The sequence below is a fragment of the Leopardus geoffroyi genome, chromosome D4, assembly GCF_018350155.1.
Source record: "Leopardus geoffroyi isolate Oge1 chromosome D4, O.geoffroyi_Oge1_pat1.0, whole genome shotgun sequence".
NCBI lineage: Eukaryota > Metazoa > Chordata > Mammalia > Carnivora > Felidae > Leopardus > Leopardus geoffroyi.
The window spans coordinates 8,232,098-8,246,155 of record NC_059342.1 but is presented as its reverse complement, the minus strand read 5'-3'; the positions used below and the strand labels follow the sequence as shown (position 1 = coordinate 8,246,155).

Sequence of the window (14,058 nt, the reverse complement as noted above, 5' to 3'; positions counted from 1 at the left end):
TCTCAGAGGACAAGTTCATTCGCATAGATAGTTTCGGCTGAATAAACCCCTAATCTTCATTCTCTGGTTCCAGCGTCTCTTCTGATCGTATAGACATTACCTATTCAAGAGACATTTCAACCGGGAGGCATTTCAAATACAAAATGCCCAAACTGAATTTATTTTATTTCCCCAGGGAGACCTCCAGTTTCTTCTAAATTCTCAACAGATGACACCACCCCCTATCCTTCTCTTACCTAATTATCAGCCATAAAGTCTTTCAGAATTACCTCCTAAGTATCACTTTCAAATGTTTTAAGTACACTAAAATAGAATTATAGAAAAACCTGAAAATACAAACAAGCACAAAGGAAAAAAAATATTAACAGTATCTAAGATGTCAACGCTAAGAGCTAACTACAACATGCTGATGTGTAAACCTTTCAAACTTTGCACATATGATATGTGCTGATGCATATATAAATACTTAGGGTAAAAAAAGGATCCTATTATACATTCTAGTAGAGATCCTGCTTAGTTTCACTTAACCTCCATATGATAACTGAATTTCCATGTAGGCGAATGTAGAGCTATATTTATTGTTGAATGACTGAATTTGCTGTAAGGCATGAATATGCCATTATTTACAGAACCAAGCCGATCGGTTCCAGTTTTTTACTATTAGGAAGAACGATGGAACCATCTCTCTTGAAACCATTATCTTTGCAAATTCTGTGCTTACTCCTTTATGATAGAATTACATAAGAACAGCTAAGCTCCTTCAACACACCCTGTCAAATGACTCGGAAATTTTATATCAAGAGTCTTGGAGGGTACCCAGGGAAGAATTTAGGCATCAAGGAAAGGACTGGGAAGTTTGTTTTTGTTCTTTGCATTAATGTCCAAGCACTTGAAAAATCGTGGTGAAAAACACGGAACATAACACATATCATCTTACCCATTTTTTAAGAGTGCAGTCTAGGAGTGTCAACCATCTGCTTTTTATTATGCAATCAATCTGCAGAACTTTTTCATCTTGCAAAACTGAAACTCTATACTCACTGTAGGAGGGGGTGTTTTCTGTTTGTTTGTGCCCTGAGAATAGGGGAGGATATCGCACTGGTATCTTTGGAGGAATTTCATTTCATTTCTTACCATAAATTCAAGCTCACTATCTACTTGGAAGTTAGCTGTAAGGAAAGACAGGATGATGGGGAACTGAAACCTAACTCAGACAAATAAAACCACAGGACATTGTCTGGCTTTTCAAATGACATTATACGCCATTTTACTACTCTGGAGATTGAAAACATACTGATAACAGAGTACGCTGTAAATATTCCCTTGTGAAACAATCTGGACATTTCAACTCTGTAAACGGCCAAAGCTAAGGGTGACCATTAGAGATGTTCTCAACTTACAAATAAATTATATCCAAAATGATGAGGAGTCGGTAGCTTCACAATCAGAATGTCTTTTAAATACACAACCACCAAGTGTATGCGATGATACCGCATCAGGTCGACCTACCAAACCTACTTGCCCGTAATGCAGATGGAAAACTTACACAAAAAAACGGTGCCATTGTAATGCTATCGATTCAATGAAACAGAAAATCAATAATGTGGCGGTAGGAAACTCATCTTGAACGCATGAGGAAAAGAAGATTTAATTAGGGGGGAATGCAATGGTGATGAAGATTTATGGATATCCTGAAGGAAACCTGTTCGAACTTTCGAGCTCTTTGGAGCGTTATGTTATTTACACTGAAATGTAACCTCATTGTTTTACATTAAAGTCTCCTTGATGCAAGAGCCATCACTCCCACGGGTGTCCGTGCTACTGAGGTCAATCTTGGAGGGGCAGGGACAACTTCCAGGTGAACAGGAGAGGGCGATAAAATCGGAATGAGAAACGGAAGAAGAAGGAGAACTCCAGGGGACTCTAGGAAAACCCAGCAAACCTCCAAACAGAAAAGAAAAGCCAGAGGGGAGTAGAGACGGAATGTAGCACCCTAAGAAGGAGATAACTGATTAAAACGAGGGTGCCAAGTAAGGTGTAGGGGGGCATGAAGGGCATGCCACTGTTGTTCCTGTTCCCCCGAGGAAAGGAAAGAGGATAGAGGGTAGAGGGTAGGGCATACACGTCCCAGCACTAATAACTGTCACACAGACCCGAGAAAACTTGGGAGCTGAAAGCAGAGGAAGGGAAAAACGTAGCCTCAATTGGTGGGCAGAGGATGAGAAGAGAGGAGGTATAACCCACCAAGTATATGCAAAGACGGTCTCAAGGTTGGCAGTTATAACCCAGAAGAACTCACTTGCATAAATACTTCCTAGGGTTACAGATGCACAAATATTACAGGAAACCCTTCTCAGCGGTTTATTATTGGGAAGTATTCTTTTTTTTTTTAATGATATGTAAAAAGCATGTTATTTTACTTATTCTCCCTTTTAAATTTATTTATTTAAACTCAAGTTAGTTAACATCCAGGGTAGTCTTGACTTTGGGGGTAGAACCCAGGGATTCTCATCACTTACATGTGACGCCCAGTGCTCATCCCTAAAGGTGCCCCCCTTAATGCCCGTCACCCATTTAACCCATCTCCCCACCCGCCTCCCCTCCAGCACCCCTCAGTTTGTTCTCTGTATTAAAGAGTCTCTTATGGTTTGTCTCCCTCCCTGTTTTTATCTTATTTTTCCTGGAGAATCATTCTTAAATATATTTTCTGCTATTGAACTTACATTACTTTTTGAAACTACAAGTTACCTTAGTACTTCAACTTTTTTTAAAGATACTTTTTAGGGGCGCCTGGGTGGCGCAGTCGGTTAGGCGTCCGACTTCAGCCAGGTCACAATCTCGCGGTCCGTGAGTTCGAGCCCCGCGTCGGGCTCTGGGCTGATGGCTCAGAGCCTGGAGCCTGTTACCGATTCTGTGTCTCCCTCTCTCTCTGCCCCTCCCCCGTTCATGCTCTGTCTCTCTCTGTCCCAAAAATAAATAAACGCTGAAAAAAAAAAAAAAAAGATACTTTTTAAAGTATCTTTTCTGAATGAAGATTTGAAAGAAACATTGTAGGGTAAATTTTAAGGGAATATGAACTTATTCTCATGAAAATCAGTTGATGTAAATTTCAATGAACTATGTAAAGTCAATGGCTTTGCAAACCTGAGACAGTTTGCTCTTATGAACGTTTTATGTTTGCATGTGTGTATTTATATGTGTTCATACATAGATAGATATATAGAAAGATACATCTTAAAAAAATTTTTCCCCATAACTAGGAGTTTGAGCTCAATCCATGAAAGTCAGAATGAACTTAACTAATTACTACGCCTTAGAATGAATCAAGCCCAAATACTACTTTTTGATATATTTAAGTAACGAAAATAGACCAGAACTGTGGATTAAAATTTCTAAGAAATGGGAGTCGTTAATGGTTTCTTTTTAAGCCAAAGTATTTTTTGTAAGTTTATCTATTTATTCTGAGGGTGGGTAGGAGGAGGGCAGACAGAGAATCCAAAGGCTGATGCGGGGCTCAAAATCCCTAACCATGAGATCATGACCTGAGCTGAAATGAAGAGTTGGATGCTTAACTGACTGAGCCACCCAGGTACCAGGTACCAGGGTGCCACCAGCACCCCAAGGTATTTTTTTTAAGTTTTATCGAGATATAACTCACGTATCATATAATTCACTTGTGTGCAGTATAGCATTCAATGGCTTCCCGTAGTACATTCACAGAACTGTGTACCCGTCACAATTTTAAGACGTTTTCATTTCCCCCAAGAGAAACCCCACACTCCTTGTGTCCTATGTCACCCTTCAATTCCCGGTCCCCCAAATCCAGGCAGTCATGGATCTTTCTGTCTCTTACAGATTTGTCTATTCTGCACATTCCATATAAATGGAATCATCCACTACATGGTCCTTTGTGTCTGGATTCTTTCCCTTAGCATAATATTTCCAAGGTTCATTCACACTGTAGCAGCCGTCAGAACTTCATTTCTTATTATTGCTAACGATATTCCATTGGGTGGATATGCCCCACTTTGTTTACACTCTCAGGAGTGAACAGGCAGTGCGTTGTTGCCACTTTTATGCAGCAAACGTGAATAAAGCTGCCACGAATGTCCACAGACAAGTTTTATGTGGACACAATTTCATTTCTCTCCGTAGGTACCTATGGGTGAAGTTGCTAAGTCATCTGGTAAAACTCCACGTTTAACCTTTTGAGAAATTGCCAGACCGTTTTCCAAAGGGGCTCATCGTACGTTCTAATCAGTAGTGCGTGAAGGCTCTGATTACTCACCATGACCACAGGAGCGTGCCCTTCGTCTTGCCCTCCATCTGACTTCTCGCACTATTTGTTTTCATCGGTAATCTCTTTCCTAGGGTAGCATAGTCCACCCTTAACTCCCTTCATTCTTTTTGTGATTACCGGTCTCATGATAGCCATTTTAGCGTGTGGGAAATGGTATCTCCTGTGGTTTTGACTTGCATTTCCGTGGTGGCTAATTACGTTAAGTATCGTTTCAGGTCCTTGTTGGCCATTGGTATATCTTCTTTGGAGAAATGGCTATGGAGGTCGCCACCCATTTTCTACCTGGGCCATCTTTTTATTATTGGGTTGTAATAGCTCTTTACATATTCCAGATACAATTTTTTTTATCAGATATAGAATTTGTAAAAATCTTCTCAATTCTTTTTTCAAATGTATGTATGTATGTAGGTAGGTAGGTAGGTAGGTAGGTAGGTATTTCTATGTAATAATGATTTCGGAGTAGAAAATTTCATCAATTCTTACCAGTTGTTTCACTTTTTTTGCTGGTCTCTTGAAGCACAGAAGTTTTTGATTATGTTCAGTTTCTGCATTTCTTTCTTTTTTTGCTTGTGCTTTGAGTGAGCAATGTACTATTTTTACATGGTAACAACTAGTTTCATCACCTTAGTATCTGAAATAAACTATTTGTGGGATTTCATAATATTCCTAAATTAGCTGTCTTTTTAAGTGTACCTTAAAGTACAAGTGAATAGTTTGATCACAATGTTCAAGTACGTTTTTTTTTTTCATTTGGACGAACAAAACAGTCAAACATCTTGCACCTAATTCCTTTCAAATGAACAAATATTTACCAGGCACTCTGAAATAGAATTTCTAAGTCTTCCTAGTTCTTTCAAGGGGGGGGACTTTTTTTTTTAATGTTCATTTTTGAGAGGGAGAGAGAGAGAGAGAGAGAGAGCGAGCACACAAGAGGGGGAGGTGCAGAGAGACAGGGGGACAGAGGATCCAAAGCAGGCTCTGAGCTGACAGCAGAGAGCCTGACACAAGCCTCAAAACTCATGAACTGTGAGATCATGACCTGAGCCAAAGTTGGACGCTGAACTGAACCACCCAGGTGCCCCTCAAGGTGGGGCACTATTAAAAACATACACCTCTTGTACGTTACGGTGCAAAGGACTTCATGTATTCCTACGTATGTCAACAATAATCTAAGGTAGGTATTATAAGGTGTGGAAAGGAAAGCCCGGAGCAGTTAAATAACTTGCCCACCGTCCCACAACTAGTAGCTAAAAGAGTTTAATCTCTTGCCTACCTGATTTCAAGGACTGTGAGCGTCCCCGCTCCATTAACTATCTAGCAAACCCTGCTGACATCTGTTCCCATCTAGTACTACAAATCTTAGCAGACTTTAACCACAAAACAGAGGAGCAGTAAAGTCTTGGCCAAGTCAAACTCTCATCTTGCAGGACAGTGTGGACATAGATGCCGTCTGTGTGCGGATGCGACTCTGGAAATGAATACGACGATCCTCATGAAGAAGAATGAGGCGTCTTCCCTCAAAAGACCCATTTTGAAAGGAAACGGAGTACCTGGACATTGGCAAAGTCCACGCGGTTGAGGTCATTGAGCATCTGGTTGATCTGAGAAGTGTTCTGAAGCACCGCGCGAGCTGCCTGGGCCAGGTGATTGAGCGACGTGTATCTTCGCAGAGTCTGGGCAAAGGCACTTACAGCGGCGACCTGCAAAGAAATCCCATCAAAATCGGGTAGTTGTTTCTCTCCGGAAAAAGAAACCACTGTCATCTGCAAATCTTTATTGCCCTGCCAAATTGTAAATGCTTCCTTCTGATACTTAGTTCGAGTTCATTTCGTGCGAGAGCTTACGTGTAAATTATAGCATTTAAATCTCTAAACCCAAGTATTATTTTCCTTTTGAGTAGGTAGAGGTCAACACTAAAACAAACTCTCATGTTCTTCCACATCTGGGCGCAGCACTAATTAAACTAGTCTTGCAGGAAATGACTTTGTCTAGGGAAGCAGGAAAAATGTTGCCTTTCGTTTCTTTTTTACTCTCTGTAGGACCCTCAACGACAAACTCTGTAAATACAATTTTTTTCTTTTTTTTTTTTAGAAAACCAAACTATGTAGCCTCACTTTTTTAAATGGATAAAAAAAATGAACTCTTCAGAGCAATGTCATTCAGATTCACTCTTTCGCCTTTACTTTGTGGAAACCTGGGAATTTTTCAGGTGAAACAAGAGTGTTCATAGCTTCTATCAGCAAATACATAGCCGATAAACTGATCAGACATAAAGCAAAAATCTCAATCTATGTGCAAAGGCTATCCGGGATTTCTCCATTTTTCCCTCATCCACCTTCTATCCTTCTTCATTTCGCTCTGTGCCCAGGAAGACTACTCTGAATGGACTACATTAACCACTTTCCTTAAACTCTGCCTTCCAGTTGGGTTCGGCCAATGAGAGACACTGGGAGGGGACACAAGGATAGGAAAAAAGAGAGTTGAGTTCAAAGGATGCATTCCCCTACAACCTCTGCTCTCTCCGTTTTGGCAAAGCCAGCTTTCCTGGTCTAAGACCACAGTCCTGGGGCGGCGGATGGGGGGGTGGGGTGGGCGGGGAAGGAGATGATCTCCTAAGGCCATAGCTTTTACCTCTTTCCCCTTCAGACCTAGGGATGCTCAGGACTTCTCACTATTGTTAGTCCTGGGGTGCTTCACCATTCCTCCGGGTTTTCTTAACTCTGTTTACACCTTTGGAAACAGACCCTTCTTAAATTTTTTTTCAATTAATCTCCCTTTGGATATACCATTTGCTTCCTGCTGAGACCTTGAATAAAACAGGTACATTGAAAGATATCAAAAATAATGTCAAAAAAAAAAAGTCTCAGTAAATATCTAAATCTCACGATCTCCTGGAAACTGATCACATGCAGAGGAAACCTAATGAGCATTTTACCATATTGATAGGAACGTATGGTAAGCCATTAAATCACGATGGGCACGTAAGCAGCAACTGATTAAATAGTCCATACTGGTGTTCCCAGGTCAAAGGATGCTGTGTTCTAATAGACGTTTCAGGACTACGTGGAACATGGGAGGAGTCACATTCTTTCAAAAAATAAGTCTTAACACTTTTTTCCATTTCCGTGATTTATATTAACTGAGTACATCCTATGTGCCAGAAACCACGGTAAGTGCCTCACATATATTACCTTGTTTAATTCTTAGAACTATTCTATTAGACACATGTTGTGACCTAAAGGGATTCTGTAGCTTGCTCAAGGTTACACAGAAACTAAGTTACGGTGATGGAGTATGTTTGATAACAATGGCCAGTCATAACCTCATTATGCTCTTTCCTCTGTCACGGTAGATTATCTTCACTGAGGGAGTGCTCAGCTAAAAAAAAAGGCTACACGTCACTGACAGCAGAAAAGCAGAAGACCCCCTCTACCAAGGCAGCTCATCCAAATCGACTCTGGGGACCGATGAAATGGCCAATATGGCAGATTGCTACCACATTCGCTTTGGTAATACTGGGAAGGGAGGTGTTTTTAACTGTTTGAAGTATTGTTGTGAATATGACTGACTTCGCAAATGGGAAAGCGTTCCGGTAACCATCATAATCAAACGGCACCTCTTGTCTTTGTCCACCTCAATGTGGCACTCTAGAACTTTCAGCAATGATGGAAATGCTCTATGTAAATACTGCCAAATATGGTCGCCACTGGTCACGTGGGGCTATGGCCCACTGGAAACATAGCTAGTGTGACTGAAGAACTCAAATTTTAGTTTAATTTAAAGGTAAAATTCAAATTTAAGAAGTCAATGTGGCTATCCTTAATGCATGCATTAACAGCATAGCTCTAGAGCAGTAATCTAAGGTGGGAATACTGATGAAATGTTCCTTCAGTGTGTTTTATTTTTTTGCTTAGCTGTGTTTTTTTTTTTTTTTTTTTTTTTTTCCTGCACACTTTAGAAAGTGTTATTGCAAATCTTAACTCAAAGCAGAAAGAACTGGGAGCTACTCGTGCTACCAACGAGACTTGCCAGCTACAAGAACTTCAATCTCTCAACTATGCCCCCAAATTGAAAGACAAGGTATGTGGCTGAAGTCTGACAGTGGATACAGTCATTGAGAAAAAGCCACGAATGTAATTTTTGGTACAAAGTTTAGACAAAATCAGTCCCATCTTGCCAGAGGATATGTTCACAGATTAACCTAAAGTAGTAAGGTTAGGAGGAGACAAAGTGGAGATCAGGATTCATTTCTCTAGCTAAACAATCCACGTTCCTTATAAGCACTGATCAATTATGAGACAGTTGCTCACTTTAAGAAATGACTACCTCTTCACAAAAGCATTCTCCAGTGTTGAAAAAAATAAAACATGCTGAAAATCAAAAGAGTATCAATTTACATGAACGTTTCGCAATATAATGAGTATAGTTGGGGACTTCAAAAAGCTAAAACTCACTCAAATGGAAACTACTTAACATTCTAGGTGATCCACTTTAATTTTTGAAATTAAGCAATCTGGAATATATACTTTGGAAAAAGAGCTTATAAATACACCGCACTTGAAATGATTCTCTAGTTTCTTTGAAAGGAGCATTATCAAACAACATCTCCTGTGAAAGTTCTTTATTACATGGTGATAAAGCAAAAATAAAAAATCGGTTTGAAAAGTTCAATATATTACGATACCAACATAATACAGAATAATTTTCTACATTGTACATAATACAGAACAATTTTCTAAATACAGAGGAAAAAGCAAAAACATAAAAACTTACCTTGGTTTGTATCATTCTCTGTGGGATATTGTTCATGGCATTGGAAAGCCAACCTTCAAGGCTTTTTGCAAAATTTCGAATGGCTTGGGTCAAGGCACCTAAATGTTAAAGAATAAAAGCAGAACGAAAAAGACACCAAAGAACATTAATCTTTATTCCAGGAGAAGAGAAAAAAAACGTGTATATGACATTTCAAATAACACAGAACTTATATTGCCCTCATTGACAAGACTTTTTTAACATTATTTCTAACTTTGAAAGCATCCAAGAATTGTATTTTGGGTTTTTTTTTCTTTTAAAGCTATTTTTTTCCCAGATATTTATGACACTTTGTTGGGAAATGAAAACATTCAAACGTTTCTGCTTATAGCGACATATACCAGTTGTGAATATACTTATGGAATTTTCTATCTTAAACGAGACACTCTTTCGTTAACAGCTTTATGCTCAAAGGCTAAGTATTTTCTTTATAAATTCTTCATCTTGATTTGTTAAGCTCTTAATCAATTTTCCTTTCTTCAGTTAAAAAGAAAATATTGCACAGCTTTCTCCCTTCCTCTACATATCTATTCATGCTAGAACATATCATATTAGTTATCTGTTACTCTTGTTGAAAAGTAAGGAAAAAATTAAAATTGCCTGACTTGAAAATTCTGGATAACTATTCTCCATTTCACTTGGCAGGTAGAGATAAAAGATCAATGTGATAAAATTGCTGTCACAGAGACCGGTATTCTTAAGATATTCCTAAAATAGTCCGTTCCATGTTCTTGATGAATCTGTTAAGACCTGAAAGAGGGCTGGGTCCCATGAGAGTAGTTTTTATAGTGGTCATAAAATGACTGGAAGCATCATCAGTTATCAGTAATGACTACAATTATTTTACAAGAAGGGACTGTCGTATAATAATAAAAAAAAAAAAAAAGACTTCTTCTCTTGTTCAACAAAGTAATTCAGTCAATAGCATTTTACTTCATCTGTACCCAACGCTCCTCAGTGTAGGGGACAGTTTCAGACATTTAACAGATAAGTGTCTGAAACACCCACAACATGAAATTAACCTCTGTGGGTTCTCAATAATGTGGTAGGCATTCGAATTTGTAGTCTAGTCTAAGACACACAGAAGCTATGTTTTTCTCCAAGGCTACCAAGGATATTAATGTTAATGCTGGGATTAAATTCCTTGCTTTTTCTTCCTGTGCTCAAATGAGTCTGACATGCTTCTCTCTATCAGTTTTGGCAAAGCAGGGTTAGAAATAATTTAGCTTGCTCAAGTTGCTTGCGAAAGATACAAATTTCACTATCCCAATCACAAAAACAACTGTTTTTTTTTAAATCATTTCTGTCACTGGTCAAATGATAGAACAGAGGTTCAAATGACTCAATTTTGATCAGGAAAAACACTCAAGAAGTATCGACTCTTAAACATGACAATCATCTACTGGAAACACGGACTTGGAAATTTCTAGAGAATGCATCTTGTGAAATTTCCAGAGCTTCCCACTTGAGCCAAAAAAAGAAAAAGAAAGAAAAATATTTTTCTGCTGTCTTATGTATTAGAACCATGGAGGGCAGGCATGAATGGAAATGAAAAAAGAGTGAAAAAAAATTAACGACCCTTTTTGAAACTCAGTCAAATTTTGCTCAAAATTCAACTTGGCTATCTGCATTTGCATGTTTTCTACTGTTAACATAGAACGCATTACTTGATCAGCATAAAAAAAAAAAAACCAAGAAGCAAGAAAAGTTACTTTAAAAAAAAATATTTAGCATGGGTCTTGTTTCATCTGGACAAATTTCATGCTAGGGAAGATTATTAGAGAAAAATATGTTTCGTATATCAAGTGACTGTAAGTTTTTGCTTTCCTGTACTACATGACATCGGGGGCCACCTTTACATACGCTCAAAATTGTACATAAATGTTACTGGTTGAGTTCTTATGCAATTCTTACACTTCACTGTTTTTTCATTTTCAGATAAATGTATTTTAGAATATAGTAGCTTCAAGCTGACTTCAAATTAGTGTGATATGCAGACATTTTTTGGCTAAAAAAAGGAATCCCATCTGGACAGTAAATGGTAGAGTGAAGTACTTGTAGCCAGGAAAGTATAATTTTTAAAAATAAAATTAAGTTTGCTCTCTCTCTAGGGATTCATGTCAGATCAAATTGTGCATTCTGACTCTGACAACTTTTTCTCATGAATGGATGGTTTACAATTGAAAACGATTCCAAAGCTAACTTGCTTGCGATTGATATTAAAAGGCACGTGATCGGAAGATAGCTATTTAAGCTGTAATTTAAGTTGTATTTTCTTAAGTCTTGTTGCAGAATCAGAATTAAATCTCCAAATGTACTTTGGACGGTAGCACATTAATGTCCCTGGTAACTTCACAGAAGCTATCAAACTAACGTCAGGTGAAAATTCCTGAAGTTGAGTTGTCTGCTAAATGTAGAGACAAACTTCTGGGCAGAAGAAACGGGTTTTCGAATCAAAATTTGCACAAAACAAAGGTCAAGTGTACTGTGCGCTTAAAATGATGAGGCGTAGAGTCAATTAAAATTGATACATGATTTAGTTTAGGAAACTGTTGACTTCACAAGTCTTCTGGTGCTAACAGAAGCAAAAGGCTTCAGAACTGTTTAAGATTATCACTCAGAGCACAGGGAGCAAGACAAAAACAAGGAAAATCAAGATTCTGGAACATAAATCAGTAGAGAATTTACACACTGCAATTTTCCATGACAGCGTCATTTTTAATCAATTGTCAGTCAGGAAGCTTGCTGCAGATAGAGCGGAAAATACTAGCAACTGACAAAAATGTGAGACAATGACAGTTGGATTTCTTTTTCCTAAACTTATTTCTATACAAACTTATGTGTGTTCGTTGATATTATATGTAAATGAGTATCTACGCATATATTTTAAGATGGCGGGAAACAGGTGGAAAGCACGATCTTCCACTGTTTGTCATATTTAGAAAAAAAAGAAAATATAAACATACACATGCTGATATCTTCACCTTGTCTTCTACAAAATCCCTCCTTCAGTACTTTGTTAGGATTTAACATCAATCAACTGTGAACAGTGTACTTGAAGCACATGGTTGCCAATTTCACAAGCTAAAAGACTCTGCTTTTACTTTATTCATGTCATTGCAGAGTGGAAATTCTGTCCCACTTCTTGAAAAGTTAAGGTCACTAGGATGTGCTCGTCAAGGTGTTCGCATAAAATCATTTCAATTGCCTACCTCTCCCACAAGTATCCACGGTAGCATTTATATTGACACGTGCAGAAAATGACTTTGTTTGTTCCAAATATGCACCATCCCTTAAAAAAGGAAACCTAATTTATCTATGTAATTCCTACTTGCTTCATGGTGGGAATGCTCATGTATTTATATATATATATATATACATAGAGAGAGAGAGAGAGAAGAGAGAGAGAGAGATTTTTCTCTCCAAATGCCAGTTAACCATTACTGTTAATGGAAACTGCATTTGTGGTTCTCAACGTGATGGAGGGTGACAAAGTAAATGCTTTTATACAGGAATTCAACTTTAGTGGAAACCAAGATGAATTCATTTCAAATCAAAAGCAACCACGAAGGAAGGAGGCTGGCCCCACAATTACAGATTTCATAAACTTTTGGCTTTCTGAAGGGAACTGTGTCCTTGGGGAGAATAATTTTTACAAGGTTGCCTGGCTTGGGAGTGTTCTGATAATAATTAGTCACTGATGGCTGTCACATCTTTAGGTTATCTTTTCTATTGAAAAGAAAATGAAAGATTGGAAAACAGATCGTGTTTTTTTTTTTCCCCGTTTAACTACAGTTTTGCTCTAAGCTGCTTTCATTCAATATTCTTTTGTGTTGCATGGTTTTCTGTTTTTGCGTTTTTTTCTTTTATTTGGCAAATCGAAATGAGGTTAGAATCACCCTAGATCGCGACGTCGCTTCCCCAAACTTCTTGGGTGGAATGTATGAGAATAAAAGCATCCGTACTTGTCTGCATTTAACTTACTAGGAATAGGTCTAAGCACGTCGGGGATGAGAATCTCCACCAAAGCCTGGTACATCCCATGGTCACAGTTACACATCCATTTCAGGATAGACTCATGTTTGCACAGAGTTATCAGCTTTGCTTTCGGAAGTCGACTTTCTATTTCACTCAGATTGCTGGTGTGAATAAATGTAGCAAATGAACAGATGGCAAATGAGGATAAAAAAGAAAATGGACTTTAAAAATAGTTTTAGTTTATCAAATATTACTGAGGTTAGCACTATACCACCATTGCACTGGTTCCGTACGGCTGGATACATATAACACGCCCCCAGAGCTGCCTGTGCACGTTAATGCTTTCTGACGGCATGAGAGGCAGGTATGATACTAATTCCATGAGGATGAAACAGCTCTACCACAGTCCCCCAAATCAATAAAAATGGGAGCTACCACACACACACCGAAACCTCCAGAGAGCACTTTGTGGTTCATTTCTATCCATTCATTTAATGTTATCACGTAAGGTTCACAACTGGTATACATATCTCTCGTTTATTAGCTGTGACATCTACTCGGCCATGAAAATGAATTGGAAAAGCATATTGATTCTGACCTTGATTCGGTGATGGTAGTGCCGTCGGTTGGAGTAGAGGGAGAATAGCGCCAGAACGTTTGCCACAGTTTTTCTATCAGGCTAAACTGAAGATTCACGACAACGTCCAATATTGCCTAAAAAAAGAAAACGGTTATATCCGCGTTACCTTACGATGCTTCTCAAGGGGACGTGCGGAGAGCGCGTTACGTGTCGGGATGGCAGTGGTGAAGACACCTGTGGGTTCGTAAGCTATACGGTGAACGTGGAGTAAATTTTGCCAACGGAAGGCAAACAGAAGAGCTCAGGCAGGGAGAACATAACGTCTGGAAAGACTGACGGGATGGCGTGTATTCCTCCAATAGTGGCCTCGTATCGTACCCCAGCCTCG

At 38.7% G+C, this 14,058-nt stretch overlaps 1 protein-coding gene across 16 annotated transcripts in view; it reads right to left on the bottom strand.

Moving 5' to 3' along the window:
* The window catches only part of RFX3 (regulatory factor X3), a 296,723-nt gene that overhangs the window by 41,999 nt on the left and 240,666 nt on the right, over window positions 1-14,058 (bottom strand). For all 16 annotated transcript variants that reach the window (XM_045468771.1, XM_045468776.1, XM_045468777.1 and 13 more), the window contains 4 exons: window positions 13,689-13,804; window positions 13,097-13,251; window positions 9,074-9,171; window positions 5,851-6,000 (listed from right to left, as the gene is read on the bottom strand). In XM_045468771.1, coding sequence (XP_045324727.1) covers window positions 5,851-6,000; window positions 9,074-9,171; window positions 13,097-13,251; window positions 13,689-13,804 — 519 coding nt within the window. The remainder of the gene's footprint in view (window positions 1-5,850; window positions 6,001-9,073; window positions 9,172-13,096; window positions 13,252-13,688; window positions 13,805-14,058) is intronic.